The 18,073-nt window shown below is 51.9% G+C and overlaps 1 protein-coding gene across 1 annotated transcript in view; it reads right to left on the bottom strand.

Annotated features, from left to right (window-relative positions):
• The window catches only part of LOC116957165 (sodium- and chloride-dependent neutral and basic amino acid transporter B(0+)-like), a 91,868-nt gene that overhangs the window by 32,638 nt on the left and 41,157 nt on the right, over positions 1-18,073 (bottom strand). The window contains exons 3-6 of the mRNA XM_076055182.1: positions 17,242-17,373; positions 9,979-10,124; positions 2,561-2,637; positions 102-234 (exon numbers count right to left, since the gene is read on the bottom strand). Of these exons, the coding sequence (XP_075911297.1) occupies positions 102-234; positions 2,561-2,637; positions 9,979-10,124; positions 17,242-17,373 (488 nt within the window). The remainder of the gene's footprint in view (positions 1-101; positions 235-2,560; positions 2,638-9,978; positions 10,125-17,241; positions 17,374-18,073) is intronic.

Below are 18,073 nucleotides of genomic sequence, written 5' to 3'. Positions count from 1 at the left end.
CTCACACAGAGACCCGTAGAATCACACAGAGACCCGTAGACTCACACAGAGACCCGTAGACTCACACAGAGAGACCCGTAGACTCCCCAGGTCCCACTGACCTTGCCAGATGAGCGAATGCCCTTGATGAGGGCGCCCCCGACAATGACCCAGGCGAGGAGCAGGGTGAGGGCGAGGTGCCACACCACGGGGCCCGTCTCGTCCATGGACGGGGAGCGCTGCAGCGCGTACTTACTGTTGGGGGAGACACGCAGAGAGACACGCGGAGTTAGACAGAGAGACACGCGGAGTTACACAGAGAGACACGCGGAGTTATACACAGAGAGACACACGGAGAGACGCGCGGAGTTACACAGAGAGACACGCGGAGTTACACAGAAAGACACGCGGAGTTACACGGAGAGACACGCGGAGTTACACAGAGAGACACGCGGAGTTATACACAGAGAGACACGCGGAGAGACGCGCGGAGTTACACAGAGAGACACGCGGAGTTATACACAGAGAGACACGCGGAGTTACACGGAGAGACACGCGGAGTTACACAGAGAGATACGGAGTGACAAGCGGAGTTACACAGAGAGACACGGAGACACGCGGCGTTACACGGAGAGACACGCGGAGTTACACAGAGAGACACGCGGAGTTACACAGAGACACGCGGAGTTGCACAGAGAGACACGCAGAGTTACAAAGAGAGACACAGAGAGTTACACAGAGAGACACGCGGAGTTATACACAGAGAGACACGCAGAGTTGCACAGAGAGACACAGAGAGACACGCGGAGTTACACAGAGAGACACGCGGAGTTACACAGAGAGACACGTGGAGCTACACAGAGAGACACAGAGAGACACGTGGAGTTACACAGAGAGACACGCCGAGTTACACAGAGAGACACACGGAGTTACACAGAGAGACACGCGGAGTTACACAGAGAGACACGCGGAGTTACACAGAGAGACACGTGGAGTTACACAGAGAGACACGTGGAGTTACACAGAGAGACACAGAGAGACACGCGGAGTTACACAGAGAGACACGCGGAGATACGCAGAGAGACATGCAGAGTTATACAGAGAGACACGTGGAGTTACACAGAGAGACACGCGGAGTTACACAGAGAGACACGCGGAGATACACAGAGAGACACGCGGAGTTACACAGAGACACGCGGAGTTACACAGAGAGACACGGAGACACGCGGAGTTACACAGAGAGACACGCGGAGATACACGGAGAGACACACGGAGTTACACAGAGATACACGCAGAGTTACACAGAGAGACACGCGGAGTTACACAGAGAGACACGGAGACACGCGGAGTTATACAGAGAGACACACGGAGTTACACAGAGTTACACAGAGAGACACGCGGAGATACACAGAGAGACACACGGAGTTACACAGAAAGACACGCGGAGTTACACAGAGAGACACGCAGAGTTACACAGAGAGACACACGGAGTTACACGGAGAGACACGCGGAGTTACACAGAAAGACACAGAGAGACACGCGGAGTTACACAGAGAGACACGCGGAATTACAGAGAGACACGCAGAGAGACACGCGGAGTTAGACAGAGAGACACGCGGAGTTATACACAGAGAGACACGCAGAGAGACACGCGGAGTTAGACAGAGAGACACGCGGAGTTACACAGAGAGACACGCGGAGTTACACGGAGAGACACACGGAGTTACACAGAGAGACACGCGGAGTGACAAGCGGGGTTACACAGAGAGACACGCGGAGACACGCGGAGTTACACAGAGAGACGCGGAGTCACGCGGAGTTAGACAGAGAGACACGCGGAGTTATACAGAGAGACACGCGGAGTGACAAGCGGAGTTACACAGAGAGACACGGAGACACGCGGCGTTACACGGAGAGACACGCGGAGTTACACAGAGACACGCGGAGTTGCACAGAGAGACACGCAGAGTTACAAAGAGAGACACAGAGAGTTACACAGAGAGACACGCGGAGTTACACAGAGACACGCGGAGTTGCACAGAGAGACACGCAGAGTTACAAAGAGAGACACAGAGAGTTACACAGAGAGACACGCGGAGTTATACACAGAGACACAGAGAGACACGCGGAGTTACACAGAGACACGCGGAGTTACACACAGAGACACGCAGAGTTACACAGAGAGACACAGAGAGACACGCGGAGTTACACACAGGGAGACACGCCGAGTTACACAGAGAGACACGTGGAGACACTCAGAGAGACACGCGGAGTTACATAGAGAGACACGCGGAGTTACACAGAGAGACACGCGGAGATACACGGAGAGACACGTGGAGTTACACAGAGAGACACACGGAGTTACACAGAGAGACACACGGAGTTACAGAGAGAGACACGCGGAGTTACACAGAGACACGCAGAGTTACACAGAGAGACACGCCGAGATACACAGAGAGACACGTGGAGACACTCAGAGACACGCGGAGACACTCAGAGACACGTGGAGACATACAGAGACACGTGGATACGCACAGAGAGACAGGCGGAGACACCGGGGTGATGAGCGGTGAGCACTCACTTCCAGTACTGCTCGCTGGGGGATTGGGATGCGTTGTCGCTGTTGGAAGTGTTGCAGCTGACCATGGTGGAGTTGCACTCTGGGGAGGGAGACAGCAGAAGCAGCAGCAGCAGCAGAGACAGAATCAGTAAGCGAGTAAACTGGTTTATATTAGTAAGTGCTTAGTAAGTGTATTCATCTATATGTAGTGACAGCTGGATGTCAGCGTGCTGTAGCTGCAGTACCGGCCCTAGATGACATGGTGTTGTGTGTAGTGACATCACTGGATGTCACCACCCTAGAGGGGCAAGGTGTTGTGTGTAGTGACATCACTGGATGTCACCACCCTAGAGGACACGGTGTGTGTGTAGTGACATCACTGGATGTCACCACCCTAGAGGGGCACGGTGTGTGTGTAGTGACATCACTGGATGTCACCACCCTAGAGGGGCACGGTGTTGTGTGTAGTGACATCACTGGATGTCACCACCCTAGAGGACATGGTGTTGTGTGTAGTGACACCGCTGGATGTCACCACCCTAGAGGACACGGTGTGGGTGTAGTGACATCACTGGATGTCACCACCCTAGAAGGACACGGTGTGTGTGTAGTGACACCGCTGGATGTTACCACCCTAGAGGACACGGTGTGTGTGTAGTGATATCACTGGATGTCACCACCCTAGAGGGCACGGTGTTGTGTGTAGTGACATCACTGGATGTCACCACCCTAGAGGACACGGTGTCTGTGTAGTGACACCACTGGATGTCACCACCCTAGAGGGCAGGGTGTTGTGTGTAGTGACATCGCTGGATGTCACCACCCTAGAGGGACACGGTGTTGTGTGTAGTGACATCACTGGATGTCACCACCCTAGAGGGACACGGTGTGTGTGTAGTGACATCACTGGATGTCACCACCCTAGAGGACACGGTGTGTTGTGTGTAGTGACATCACTGGATGTCACCACCCTAGAGGACACGGTGTTGTGTGTAGTGACATCACTGGATGTCACCACCCTAGAAGGACACGGTGTGTGTGTAGTGACATCACTGGATGTCACCACCCTAGAGGACACGGTGTTGTGTGTAGTGACATCACTGGATGTCACCACCCTAGAGGACACGGTGTTGTGTGTAGTGACATCACTGGATGTCACCACCCTAGAGGACACGGTGTTGTGTGTAGTGACATCACTGGATGTCACCACCCTAGAGGACACGGTGTGGGTGTAGTGACATCACTGGATGTCACCACCCTAGAGGGGCACGGTGTTGTGTGTAGTGACATCACTGGATGTCACCACCCTAGAGGGGCACGGTGTTGTGTGTAGTGACATCACTGGATGTCACCACCCTAGAGGGCACGGTGTGGGTGTAGTGACATCACTGGATGTCACCACCCTAGAAGGACACGGTGTGTGTGTAGTGACACAGCTGGATGTCAGCACCCTAGAGGGACACGGTGTTGTGTGTAGTGACATCACTGGATGTCACCACCCTAGAGGGACACGGTGTGTGTGTAGTGACATCACTGGATGTCACCACCCTAGAGGGACACGGTGTGTGTGTAGTGACATCACTGGATGTTACCACCCTAGAGGGACACGGTGTGTGTGTAGTGACATCACTGGATGTCACCACCCTAGAGGACACGGTGTGTGTGTAGTGACATCACTGGATGTCACCACCCTAGAGGACACGGTGTTGTGTGTAGTGACATCACTGGATGTCACCACCCTAGAGGGACACGGTGTTGTGTGTAGTGACATCACTGGATGTCACCACCCTAGAGGGACACGGTGTTGTGTGTAGTGACATCACTGGATGTCACCACCCTAGAGGGACACGGTGTTGTGTGTAGTGACATCACTGGATGTCACCACCCTAGAGGGACACGGTGTTGTGTGTAGTGACATCGCTGGATGTCACCACCCTAGAGGACACGGTGTTGTGTGTAGTGACATCACTGGATGTCACCACCCTAGAGGACACGGTGTGGGTGTAGTGACATCACTGGATGTCACCACCCTAGAGGACACGGTGTGTGTGTAGTGACATCACTGGATGTCACCACCCTAGAGGGGCACGGTGTTGTGTGTAGTGACATCACTGGATGTCACCACTCTAGAGGACATGGTGTTGTGTGTAGTGACATCACTGGATGTCACCACCCTAGAGGACACGGTGTGTGTGTAGTGACACCGCTGGATGTCACCACCCTAGAGGGGCACGGTGTTGTGTGTAGTGACATCACTGGATGTCACCACTCTAGAGGACATGGTGTTGTGTGTAGTGACATCACTGGATGTCACCACCCTAGAGGACACGGTGTCTGTGTAGTGACATCACTGGATGTCACCACCCTAGAGGACACGGTGTGTGTGTAGTGACATCACTGGATGTCACCACCCTAGAGGGACACGGTGTTGTGTGTAGTGACATCACTGGATGTCACCACCCTAGAGGACACGGTGTGTGTGTAGTGACATCACTGGATGTCACCACCCTAGAGGGACACGGTGTTGTGTGTAGTGACATCACTGGATGTCACCACCCTAGAGGACACGGTGTGTGTGTAGTGACATCACTGGATGTCACCACCCTAGAGGACACGGTGTGTGTGTAGTGACATCACTGGATGTCACCACCCTAGAGGGACACGGTGTTGTGTGTAGTGACATCACTGGATGTCACCACCCTAGAGGGACACGGTGTGTGTGTAGTGACATCACTGGATGTCACCACCCTAGAGGGACACGGTGTGTGTGTAGTGACATCACTGGATGTCACCACCCTAGAGGGACACGGTGTTGTGTGTAGTGACATCACTGGATGTCACCACCCTAGAGGGACACGGTGTTGTGTGTAGTGACACAGCTGGATGTCAGCACCCTAGAGGGACACGGTGTTGTGTGTAGTGACATCACTGGATGTCACCACCCTAGAGGGACACGGTGTGTGTGTAGTGACATCACTGGATGTCACCACCCTAGAGGGACACGGTGTTGTGTGTAGTGACATCACTGGATGTCACCACCCTAGAGGGACACGGTGTTGTGTGTAGTGACACAGCTGGATGTCAGCACCCTAGAGGGACACGGTGTTGTGTGTAGTGACATCACTGGATGTCACCACCCTAGAGGGACACGGTGTGTGTGTAGTGACACCGCTGGATGTCACCACCCTAGAGGGACACGGTGTGTGTGTAGTGACACCGCTGGATGTCACCACCCTAGAGGGACACGGTGCGTTGTGTGTAGTGACATCACTGGATGTCAGCACCCTAGAGGGACACGGTGTGTGTGTAGTGACATCACTGGATGTCACCACCCTAGAGGGACACGGTGTGTGTGTAGTGACACCGCTGGATGTCAGCACCCTAGAGGGACACGGTGTTGTGTGTAGTGACATCACTGGATGTCACCACCCTAGAGGGACACGGTGTGTGTGTAGTGACATCACTGGATGTCACCACCCTAGAGGGACACGGTGTGTGTGTAGTGACATCACTGGATGTTACCACCCTAGAGGGACACGGTGTGTGTGTAGTGACATCACTGGATGTCACCACCCTAGAGGACACGGTGTGTGTGTAGTGACATCACTGGATGTCACCACCCTAGAGGACACGGTGTTGTGTGTAGTGACATCACTGGATGTCACCACCCTAGAGGGACACGGTGTTGTGTGTAGTGACATCACTGGATGTCACCACCCTAGAGGGACACGGTGTTGTGTGTAGTGACATCACTGGATGTCACCACCCTAGAGGGACACGGTGTTGTGTGTAGTGACATCACTGGATGTCACCACCCTAGAGGGACACGGTGTTGTGTGTAGTGACATCGCTGGATGTCACCACCCTAGAGGACACGGTGTTGTGTGTAGTGACATCACTGAATGTCACCACCCTAGAGGACACGGTGTGGGTGTAGTGACATCACTGGATGTCACCACCCTAGAGGACACGGTGTGTGTGTAGTGACATCACTGGATGTCACCACCCTAGAGGGGCACGGTGTTGTGTGTAGTGACATCACTGGATGTCACCACTCTAGAGGACATGGTGTTGTGTGTAGTGACATCACTGGATGTCACCACCCTAGAGGACACGGTGTGTGTGTAGTGACACCGCTGGATGTCACCACCCTAGAGGGGCACGGTGTTGTGTGTAGTGACATCACTGGATGTCACCACTCTAGAGGACATGGTGTTGTGTGTAGTGACATCACTGGATGTCACCACCCTAGAGGACACGGTGTCTGTGTAGTGACATCACTGGATGTCACCACCCTAGAGGACACGGTGTGTGTGTAGTGACATCACTGGATGTCACCACCCTAGAGGGACACGGTGTTGTGTGTAGTGACATCACTGGATGTCACCACCCTAGAGGACACGGTGTGTGTGTAGTGACATCACTGGATGTCACCACCCTAGAGGGACACGGTGTTGTGTGTAGTGACATCACTGGATGTCACCACCCTAGAGGACACGGTGTGTGTGTAGTGACATCACTGGATGTCACCACCCTAGAGGACACGGTGTGTGTGTAGTGACATCACTGGATGTCACCACCCTAGAGGGACACGGTGTTGTGTGTAGTGACATCACTGGATGTCACCACCCTAGAGGGACACGGTGTGTGTGTAGTGACATCACTGGATGTCACCACCCTAGAGGGACACGGTGTGTGTGTAGTGACATCACTGGATGTCACCACCCTAGAGGGACACGGTGTTGTGTGTAGTGACATCACTGGATGTCACCACCCTAGAGGGACACGGTGTTGTGTGTAGTGACACAGCTGGATGTCAGCACCCTAGAGGGACACGGTGTTGTGTGTAGTGACATCACTGGATGTCACCACCCTAGAGGGACACGGTGTGTGTGTAGTGACATCACTGGATGTCACCACCCTAGAGGGACACGGTGTTGTGTGTAGTGACATCACTGGATGTCACCACCCTAGAGGGACACGGTGTTGTGTGTAGTGACACAGCTGGATGTCAGCACCCTAGAGGGACACGGTGTTGTGTGTAGTGACATCACTGGATGTCACCACCCTAGAGGGACACGGTGTGTGTGTAGTGACACCGCTGGATGTCACCACCCTAGAGGGACACGGTGTGTGTGTAGTGACACCGCTGGATGTCACCACCCTAGAGGGACACGGTGCGTTGTGTGTAGTGACATCACTGGATGTCAGCACCCTAGAGGGACACGGTGTGTGTGTAGTGACATCACTGGATGTCACCACCCTAGAGGGACACGGTGTGTGTGTAGTGACATCACTGGATGTCACCACCCTAGAGGGACACGGTGTTGTGTGTAGTGACATCGCTGGATGTCACCACCCTAGAGGGACACGGTGTTGTGTGTAGTGACATCACTGGATGTCACCACCCTAGAGGGACACGGTGTTGTGTGTAGTGACATCGCTGGATGTCACCACCCTAGAGGGACACGGTGTTGTGTGTAGTGACATCACTGGATGTCACCACCCTAGAGGGCACGGTGTTGTGTGTAGTGACATCACTGGATGTCACCACCCTAGAGGACACGGTGTGTGTGTAGTGACACCACTGGATGTCACCACCCTAGAGGACACGGTGTTGTGTGTAGTGACATCGCTGGATGTCACCACCCTAGAGGACACGGTGTGTGTGTAGTGACATCACTGGATGTCACCACCCTAGAGGGGCAAGGTGTTGTGTGTAGTGACATCACTGGATGTCACCACCCTAGAGGGACACGGTGTTGTGTGTAGTGACATCACTGGATGTCACCACCCTAGAGGGACACGGTGTTGTGTGTAGTGACATCACTGGATGTCACCACCCTAGAGGGGCACGGTGTTGTGTGTAGTGACATCACTGGATGTCAGCACCCTAGAGGGACACGGTGTGTGTAGTAGTGACATCACTGGATGTCACCACCCTAGAGGGGCACGGTGTTGTGTGTAGTGACATCACTGGATGTCACCACCCCTAGAGGACACGGTGTTGTGTGTAGTGACATCACTGGATGTCACCACCCTAGAGGGGGGCTCGGAGGGGCACGTGATTGGGACCCAGGTTCGTCCAGGGGAAGGAACCCCTTCGTCTTCTCCTCTCCGTCCTGCGAGTCTTCCAGCACGCGGACCCGGGGCAGTACGTTGTCGATTGTTGGTCCCGGTTCCGGAGTTAATGGTGACCCAGTAACCGGTGAAGTTAACGGGGGAAGGTCAACCCCGTTGTGTTGGAACTAAATGGTTAGCGCTGCGTCCGAGCCTAAGAGTGCGAGGCAGTTGAACCCGCCACATTTATATATATATTACCACGTGCTAATACGTAAGTAAATATATTGCTGAGTGTGTTACGTGGTTCAGAAGTGCATTGATATTAGTGCGTATCTTACTAAGTACGTTACTAAGTAAGCGAGTATATGAATTGATCGCACGTGATATTTTAATTAATATATAGCTACAATATGAATTGAATTGGTTGATTAATATATCATGAATACTAATATTTTAGTAATATATAATTGCTATTGATTGTTAATTAATGTATAAGAAATTTCAATCGAATTTTGATTGAAAGCTTTCGTTACTGCAGGGATTCATATTCTTTGTTCTTTTGGTAAAGTCACCACGTAGAAGGAAACAATAAAATAATAAAAATATATTATTATAAATATCAGTCGGTTATTCATTCATAATATAAATAATATAAAGGGATTCATATTCTTGGTTCTTTCGGTAAAGTCACGTAGAAGGGAAACAATAAAATAATAAAAATATTATTATAAACATCAGTCGGTCATCCATTCATAATATAAATAATATAAAGGGATTCATATTCTTGGTCCTTTCGGTAAAGTCACGTAGAAGGGAAACAATACAATTTTTCGATTTAAAGCTTTCGTGACTGCAGGGATTCATCTTAACGAAATAAAATAACCTTACGTTTCATTGCCATTATTGTATTTCCATTCCACGTGACTTCACCGAAAGAACCAAGAAGAAAAATATCATTATTATCATTATTCTAAATATCAACCGGTTATTCATTCGCGATATAAATATCGATCGGTCATTCATTCGTGAATTCGCACGTTTTGCGGCGGACGTCACTGCATGGTGCCTTTCGATGCCTTTCTCTACATCGTGGAAACAGCACCGCGTGGGTAGGCTGTGTGTGTAGCAGCCAGCCCCTAGCGGGACTTGGCAAGGCGCGCCGGTATCGTGCAGGATACCACGCACTGCGCGTATGGTTCGAGCTACCACGAGAAGTGGGGGGGGAGAGAGAGAGAGAGTCAGGCTAGAGGCCGTGGCACTCTGGCTGACCCCGTAGGCACGTGATCACAACCATCTCCCCCCTCCATCTGCCCCTCCATCACCCACCCATCACCCACCACCCACCCAAACCATCTCACTTGCACGCGCGAAGCAACGATCGTCGGCTCCCACCAGTCCTGGCACTCCGCCCACGGCAGCTCGGAGGTGAAGCTTGCGAAGAGGTAGAAGAGGCTGTAGGCGATGATGCAGTTGTAGTAGATGCCGACCAGAGCCGAGGTGATCACCATCGTCCAGCCCACGCCTGCAAGCGTCAGGGTCGGAGTGGACGCAGAGGTCTTGAGGTCATCATCATCATTGTCATCGTCATCGTCATCATCACGACGATGATGATGATGATGATGATCATCATCATCATCATCATCACAACGATCGTCACCATCGTGACGATCATCATCAGCTTCAGCACGACCATCATCATCATCATAACCATCGCCACCATCATCACCATCATGATCACAATCATCATCACCACCATCATCATCAACGTCATCATCACCATGACCACGACCATCATCACCATCATCACCGTCATCATCACGACCATCACCACCATCATCATCATCATCATAACGATCATCATCATCATCATCACGACCATCATCATCACCATGACCATCATCACCACCAGCAAGATCATCAACACCATCATCATCATCATCTACATTATCATCATGACCATTGTCATCATCACCATCACCATCATAATCACAATCATCATCACCACCACCATCATCATCAACGTCATCATCACCACCACCACGACCATCATCACCATCACCATCATCACCGTCATCATCACCACCATCACAACCATCATCATTATGACGATCATCATCATCACGACCATCATCATCATCTACATTATCATCATGACCAACACCATCATCATCACCATCATCATCATAACCATCGTCATCATCATTACCATAATCACCATCATCACCATCATAATCACTATCATCATCACCACCATCATCATCAACGTCATCATCACCATCACCACGACCATCATCACCATCACCATCATCAACGTCATCATCACCACCATCACCACCATCATCATCACAACGATCATCATCATCATCACCACGACCATCGTCACCACCAGCAAGATCATCAACACCATCATCATCATCTATATTATCATCATGACCAACACCATCATCATAACCATCGTCATCATTATCACCATCATCATAACCATCGTCATCATCACCATCACCATCATCACCATCATAATCACAATAATCATCACCACCATCATCATTAACGTCATCATCACCACCACCACGACCATCAACACCATCATCAACACCATCATCATCATCTACATTATCATCATGACCAACACCATCATCATCACCACCACCATCATCATAACCATCGTCATCATTATCACCGTCATCATCACCATCACCATCATCACCATCATCATCACCACCACCATCACCACCATCATCATCACCACTAATTTAGGGATGTTTCTTGTTGTGTTTGTTGACCTTCCACCCGCCAATTCCGATTATCCAGGGTTGGCTACGTACGGTGCGAAAGAAGTTCAACACTCACTCACCCACTCACCAACTCACTCACCCACTCACCCACTAACTCACCCACTCACTCACTCACCCACTCACCCACTCTCTCACGCTACTCTCTCACTCATCCACTCACTTACCCACTCACCACCCACCCACTCACTCATTCACCCACCCACTCACTCAACCACCCACTCACTCACTCGCCCACCCACTCACTCACTCACCCACTCACTCACCCACTCACCCGCTCACTCACCCACTCACTCACACCACCACCCACTCACCTCACTCACTCACTCACCACCCACTCACTCACCCAACCCACTCACCCACTCACTCACTCACTCACCTCACTCACTCACTCACAACACCCCACTCACACACACCACACCACTCACTCACCCACTCACCACACTCACCACTCACTCACCCACTTACCCCACTCACTCACCACTCACTCACTCCACCTCACTCACTCCAACTCACTCACCCACTCTCCACTCACTCACTTCACACCCACCTCTCCTCCAGCACTCACCCCCTCACTCGTCCTCTCCTACCACCTTGATCTCTCTCTCACCTCTACCCCCCCTCTCTCCCCCCTCCTCCCCCCCTCTCTCTCCCTCCCCCTCCCTCCCTCCCTTCTCTCCACCTCTCTCTCCACCTCTTCTCCCACTCCCCCTCTCTCCCTCCTCTCTCTCCCCCCCCTCTCTCCCTTCCCCCCTCTCTCTCCCTCTCTCCACACCTCCCCCTCCTCTCTCCCTTCCCCCTCTCTCTCTCTCACCTCTCTCCCACCACCCCTCTCTCTCCTCCCCCCTCTCTCTCCCACCTCTCTCACCTCTCCCACCCACCCCTCTCTCTCCCTCCCCCCCTCTCTCTCCCCCTCTCTCTACCTCTCTCCCACCCACCTCTCTCTCCCCTCCCCCCTCTCTCTCCACCTCTCTCGCCTCTCTCCCACCCACCCTCTCTCTCCCTCCCCCCTCTCTCTCCCACCTCTCTCCCACCTCTCTCTCCCCTCTCTCTCTCCCCCCTCTCTCCCTTCCCCCTCTCTCTCCACCCTCTCCCCCCTCTCTCTCCCACCTCTCTCCCACCCCGACACTACCCCCCTTGTATCGGCAGCCACCTGCAGCTACCCAGCCCCTCCCGCACATGCCCTGGGACAGAGGGAGGGGCAGACGGGGGAGGGGATCGGTGTCATTCCACCGACTCGTTTACTCGAGTACCGCTCCATCTCCCTGGCGACCATCACCACTTGGCACGATAATCTCTCTCTCTGTGTGTCTCTCTCTGTGTGTCTCTCTCTGTGTCTCTCTCTGTCTCTCTCTGTGTGTCTCTCTGTGTGTCTCTCTCTGTCTCTCTCTGTGTGTGTCTCTCTGTGTGTCTCTGTGTGTGTGTGTGTCTCTCTGTGTGTATCTGTGTGTGTGTGTCTCTCTCTCTGTGTGTGTCTTTCTCTCTGTGTGTCTCTCTCTCTCTCTCTGTGTCTCTCTCTCTGTGTGTGTCTCTGTGTGTGTCTCTCTCTCTCTGTGTGTGTCTCTCTCTCTGTGTGTCTCTCTCTCTGTGTGTCTCTCTCTGTGTGTCTCTCTGTGTGTGTGTGTCTCTCTGTGTGTGTCTCTCTCTGTGTGTCTCTCTCTCTCTGTGTGTCTCTCTGTGTGTGTCTCTCTCTCTCTGTGTGTGTCTCTCTCTCTCTCTCTGTCTCTGTGTGTGTGTCTCTCTGTGTGTGTGTGTCTCTCTCTCTCTGTGTGTGTCTCTCTCTCTCTCTGTGTGTCTCTCTCTCTGTGTCTCTGTGTGTGTGTGTGTGTTTCTGTGTGTGTCTCTCTCTGTGTGTCTCTCTTTGTGTGTCTCTCTCTGTGTGTGTCTCTCTCTGTGTGTCTCTCTGTGTGTCTCTCTCTGTGTGTGTCTCTCTCTGTGTGTGTCTCTCTCTGTGTGTCTCTGTGTGTGTGTGTGTGTCTCTGTGTGTGTCTCTCTGTGTGTGTCTCTCTCTGTGTCTCTCTCTGTGTGTGTCTCTCTCTGTGTGTCTCTCTGTGTCTCTCTGTCTCTCTCTCTGTGTCTCTCTCTGTGTCTCTCTCTGTGTGTGTCTATCTGTGTGTGTCTCTCTGTGTGTGTCTCTCTCTGTGTGTCTCTCCTCTCTCTCTGTGTCTCTCTCTGTGTCTCTCTCTCTGTGTGTCTCTCTGTGTGTCTCTCTCTGTGTGTGTCTCTCTCTGTGTGTCTCTCTCTCTCTGTGCGTCTCTGTGTGTGTGCCTCTCTGTGTGTGTCTCTCTGTGTGTGTCTCTCTGTGTGTGTCTCTCTCTCTGTGTCTCTCTCTGTGTGTCTCTCTCTCTCTGTGTGTCTCTCTGTGTCTCTCTCTGTGTGTCTCTCTCTCTCTCTCTGTGGGTCTCTCTCTGTGTCTCTCTCTGTGTGTGTCTCTCTGTGTGTGTCTCTCTGTGTCTCTCTCTCTCTCTCTGTCTCTCTCTCTGTGTCTCTGTGTGTGTGTCTCTCTGTGTCTCTCTGTGTGTGTCTCTCTCTCTGTGTCTCTCTCTCTGTGTGTCTCTGTGTGTGTCTCTCTCTGTCTCTCTCTCTCTCTGTGTCTCTCTCTGTGTGTGTCTCTCTCTGTGTGTCTCTCTGTGTGTGTCTCTCTCTCTGTGTGTCTCTCTCTGTGTGTGTCTCTCTCTGTGTGTCTCTCTCTCTCTCTGTGTCTCTCTGTGTGTGTGTCTCTGTGTGTGTCTCTCTCTGTGTGTGTCTCTCTCTCTCTCTGTGTCTCTCTCTCTGTGTCTCTCTCTCTGTGCGTCTCTCTGTGTGTGTGTCTCTCTCTCTCTGTGTCTCTCTCTGTGTCTCTCTCTGTGTCTCTCTCTGTGTGTCTCTCTGTGTGTCTCTCTCTCTGTGTGTGTCTCTCTCTGTCTCTCTCTGTGGGTCTCTCTCTGTGTGTGTCTCTCTCTCTCTCTTGTATGTCTCTCTCTGTGTGTCTCTGTGTGTCTCTGTGTGTCTCTCTCTGTGTGTCTCTCTCTCTCTGTGTCTCTCTGTCTCTCTGTGTGTGTGTCTCTCTCTCTGTGTGTCTCTCTCTGTGTGTCTCTCTCTATGTCTCTCTCTGTGTGTCTCTCTCTCTGTGTGTCTCTCTGTGTGTCTCTCTCTGTGTGTCTCTCTCTGTGTGTCTCTCTCTGTGTGTCTCTCTGTGTGTCTCTGTCTCTCTCTGTGTCTCTCTGTGTTTCTCTCTCTGCGTGTCTCTCTGTGTGTCTCTCTCTTTGTCTCTCTCTCTGTCTCTCTGTGTGTCTCTCTCTGTGGGTCTCTCTCTCCATCTCTGTGTCTTTTTCTGGGTGTGTCTATCTGTGTGTGTCTCTCTCTGTGTGTGTCTCTCTCTCTGTGTATCTCTCTCTCTGTGTCTCTGTGTGTGTGTGTGTGTTTCTGTGTGTGTCTCTCTCTGTGTGTCTCTCTTTGTGTGTCTCTCTCTGTGTGTGTCTCTCTCTGTGTGTCTCTCTGTGTGTCTCTCTCTGTGTGTGTCTCTCTCTGTGTGTGTCTCTCTCTGTGTGTCTCTGTGTGTGTGTGTGTGTCTCTGTGTGTGTCTCTCTGTGTGTGTCTCTCTCTGTGTCTCTCTCTGTGTGTGTCTCTCTCTGTGTGTCTCTCTGTGTCTCTCTGTCTCTCTCTCTGTGTCTCTCTCTGTGTCTCTCTCTGTGTGTGTCTATCTGTGTGTGTCTCTCTGTGTGTGTCTCTCTCTGTGTGTCTCTCTCTCTCTGTGTCTCTCTCTGTGTCTCTCTCTCTGTGTGTCTCTCTGTGTGTCTCTCTCTGTGTGTGTCTCTCTCTGTGTGTCTCTCTCTCTCTGTGCGTCTCATGGTGTGCGTCTCTGTGTGTGTGCCTCTCTGTGTGTGTCTCTCTGTGTGTGTCTCTCTCTCTGTGTCTCTCTCTGTGTGTCTCTCTCTCTCTGTGTGTCTCTCTGTGTCTCTCTCTGTGTGTCTCTCTCTCTCTCTCTGTGGGTCTCTCTCTGTGTCTCTCTCTGTGTGTGTCTCTCTGTGTGTGTCTCTCTGTGTCTCTCTCTCTCTCTCTGTCTCTCTCTCTGTGTCTCTGTGTGTGTGTCTCTCTGTGTCTCTCTGTGTGTGTCTCTCTCTCTGTGTCTCTCTCTCTCTGTGTGTCTCTGTGTGTGTCTCTCTCTGTCTCTCTCTCTCTCTCTGTGTCTCTCTCTGTGTGTGTCTCTCTCTGTGTGTCTCTCTGTGTGTGTCTCTCTCTCTGTGTGTCTCTCTCTGTGTGTGTCTCTCTCTGTGTGTCTCTCTCTCTCTGTGTCTCTCTGTGTGTGTGTCTCTGTGTGTGTCTCTCTCTGTGTGTGTCTCTCTCTCTCTCTCTGTGTCTCTCTCTCTGTGTCTCTCTCTCTGTGCGTCTCTCTGTGTGTGTGTCTCTCTCTCTCTGTGTCTCTCTCTGTGTCTCTCTCTGTGTCTCTCTCTGTGTGTCTCTCTGTGTGTCTCTCTCTCTCTGTGTGTGTCTCTCTCTGTCTCTCTCTGTGGGTCTCTCTCTGTGTGTGTCTCTCTCTCTCTTTGTATGTCTCTCTCTGTGTGTCTCTGTGTGTCTCTGTGTGTCTCTCTCTGTGTGTCCTCTCTCTCTGTGTCTCTCTGTCTCTCTGTGTGTGTGTCTCTCTCTCTGTGTGTCTCTCTCTGTGTGTCTCTCTCTATGTCTCTCTCTGTGTGTCTCTCTCTTGTGTGTCTCTCTGTGTGTCTCTCTCTGTGTGTCTCTCTCTGTGTGTCTCTCTCTGTGTGTCTCTCTGTGTGTCTCTGTCTCTCTCTGTGTCTCTCTGTGTTTCTCTCTCTGCGTGTCTCTCTGTGTGTCTCTCTCTTTGTCTCTCTCTCTGTCTCTCTGTGTGTCTCTCTCTGTGGGTCTCTCTCTCCATCTCTGTGTCTTTTTCTGGGTGTGTCTATCTGTGTGTGTCTCTCTCTGTGTGTGTCTCTCTCTCTGTGTATCTCTCTCTGGGTGGGTAAGTGGGTGGGTAAGTGGGTGGGTGGCTAAGTGGGTGGGTGGATAAGTGGGTGGGTAAGTGGGTGGGTAAGTGGGTGGGTAAGTGGGGTGGGTGGGTAAGTGGGTGGGTGGGTAAGTGGGTTGGTGGGTAAGTGGGTGGGTGGGTGGGTAAGTGGGTGGTGAGTAAGTGGGTAAGTGGGTGGGTGGGTAAGTGGGTGGTTAAGTGGGTGGGTGGGTAAGTGGGTGGGTAAGTTAGTGGGTGGGTAAGTGGGTGGGTAAGTGGGTGGGTGGGTAAGTTGGTGGGTAAGTGGGTGGGTGGGTAAGTGGGTGGGTAAGTTAGTGGGTGGGTAAGTGGTGGGTAACTGGGGGGTGGGTAACTGGGTGGGTGGGTAAATGAGTGGGTAACTGGGTGGGTGTGTTAGTGGGTGGGTAAGTGGGTGGGTGGGTAAGTTGGTGGGTAAATGGGTGGGTGGGTAAGTGGGTGGGTAAGTGGGTGGGTGGGTATTTGGGTGGGTAAGTGGGTGGGTGGGTGGGTAAGTGGGTGGGTAAGTGGGTGGGTACGTTGGTGGGTAAGTGGGGTGGGTAAATGGTTGGGTAAGTGGGTGGGTAAGTAGGTGGGTAAGTGTGTGGGTGGGTAAGTGTGTGGGTAAGTGGGTGGGTAAGTAGGTGGATAAGTGGCGGGTGGGCAAGTGTGTGGGTGGGTAAGTGGGTGGGTGGGTAAGTTGGTGGGTAAGTGGGTGGGTAAGTGGGTGGGTAAGTGAGTGGGTGGGTAAGTGGGTGGGTAAGTGGGTGGGCAAGTGGGTGGGTAAGTGGGTGGGTGGGTAAGTGGGTGGTAAGTGTGTGGGTGGGTAGCGCGCGTGCGTGGGTAGCGCGCGGGGCATGGAGGGTTCCGGCGTCTCCCTCACGAACCTTTCACGATGGGTACGGACTTCCAGATGGTGATTGGCCCCATGCTGGCGAACTGCCCGAAGGCGCACTCGAGGAAGAAGAGTGGCAGGCCGGCGAACGCGAGCATCACAGTGTAGGGGATGAGGAACGCGCCTGGAGGGGTCACAGCGGTGGGGGTCAAGGCGGTGGGTCAGCGTTGGAGGGACTGAGTGAGTGGGTGTATTAGTGAGTGTATTAGTGAGTGTATTAGTGAGTGAGTGTGTGAGTGTGTGAGTGTATTAGTGAGTGTATTAGTGAGTGAGTGTGTGAGTGTATTAGTGAGTGTATTAGTGAGTGTATTAGTGAGTGAGTGAGTGTATTAGTAGGTGAATGAGTGTGTGAGTGTATTAGTGGGTGTATTAGTGGGTGAGTGAGTGTATTAGTGGGTGTATTAGTGGGTGAGTGAGTGTATTAGTGAGTGTATTAGTGGGTGAGTGTGTGAGTGTATTAGTGAGTGTATTAGTGGGTGTGTGAGTGTATTAGTGGGTGTATTAGTGGGTGAGTGTGTGAGTGTATTAGTGAGTATATTAGTGGGTGAGTGTATTAGTGAGTGTATTAGTGAGTGAGTGTGTGAGTGTATTAGTGAGTGTATTAGTGGGTGTGTGAGTGTATTAGTGGGTGTGCGAGTGTATTAGTAGGTGAATGAGTGTGTGAGTGTATTAGTGGGTGAGTGTGTGAGTGTATTAGTGAGTATATTAGTGGGTGAGTGTATTAGTGAGTGAGTGTATTAGTGGGTGTATTAGTGAGTGAGTGAGTGTATTAGTGGGTGAGTGAGTGTGTGAGTGTATTAGTGAGTATATTATTGGGTGAGTGA

Source organism: Petromyzon marinus, chromosome 70, assembly GCF_048934315.1.
Source record: "Petromyzon marinus isolate PM22_M1 ecotype Great Lakes invasive population chromosome 70, UKy_Petmar_22M1.pri1.0, whole genome shotgun sequence".
NCBI classification, from domain to species: Eukaryota; Metazoa; Chordata; class Hyperoartia; order Petromyzontiformes; family Petromyzontidae; genus Petromyzon; species Petromyzon marinus.
This window is presented reverse-complemented; position numbering and strand designations above follow the sequence as displayed.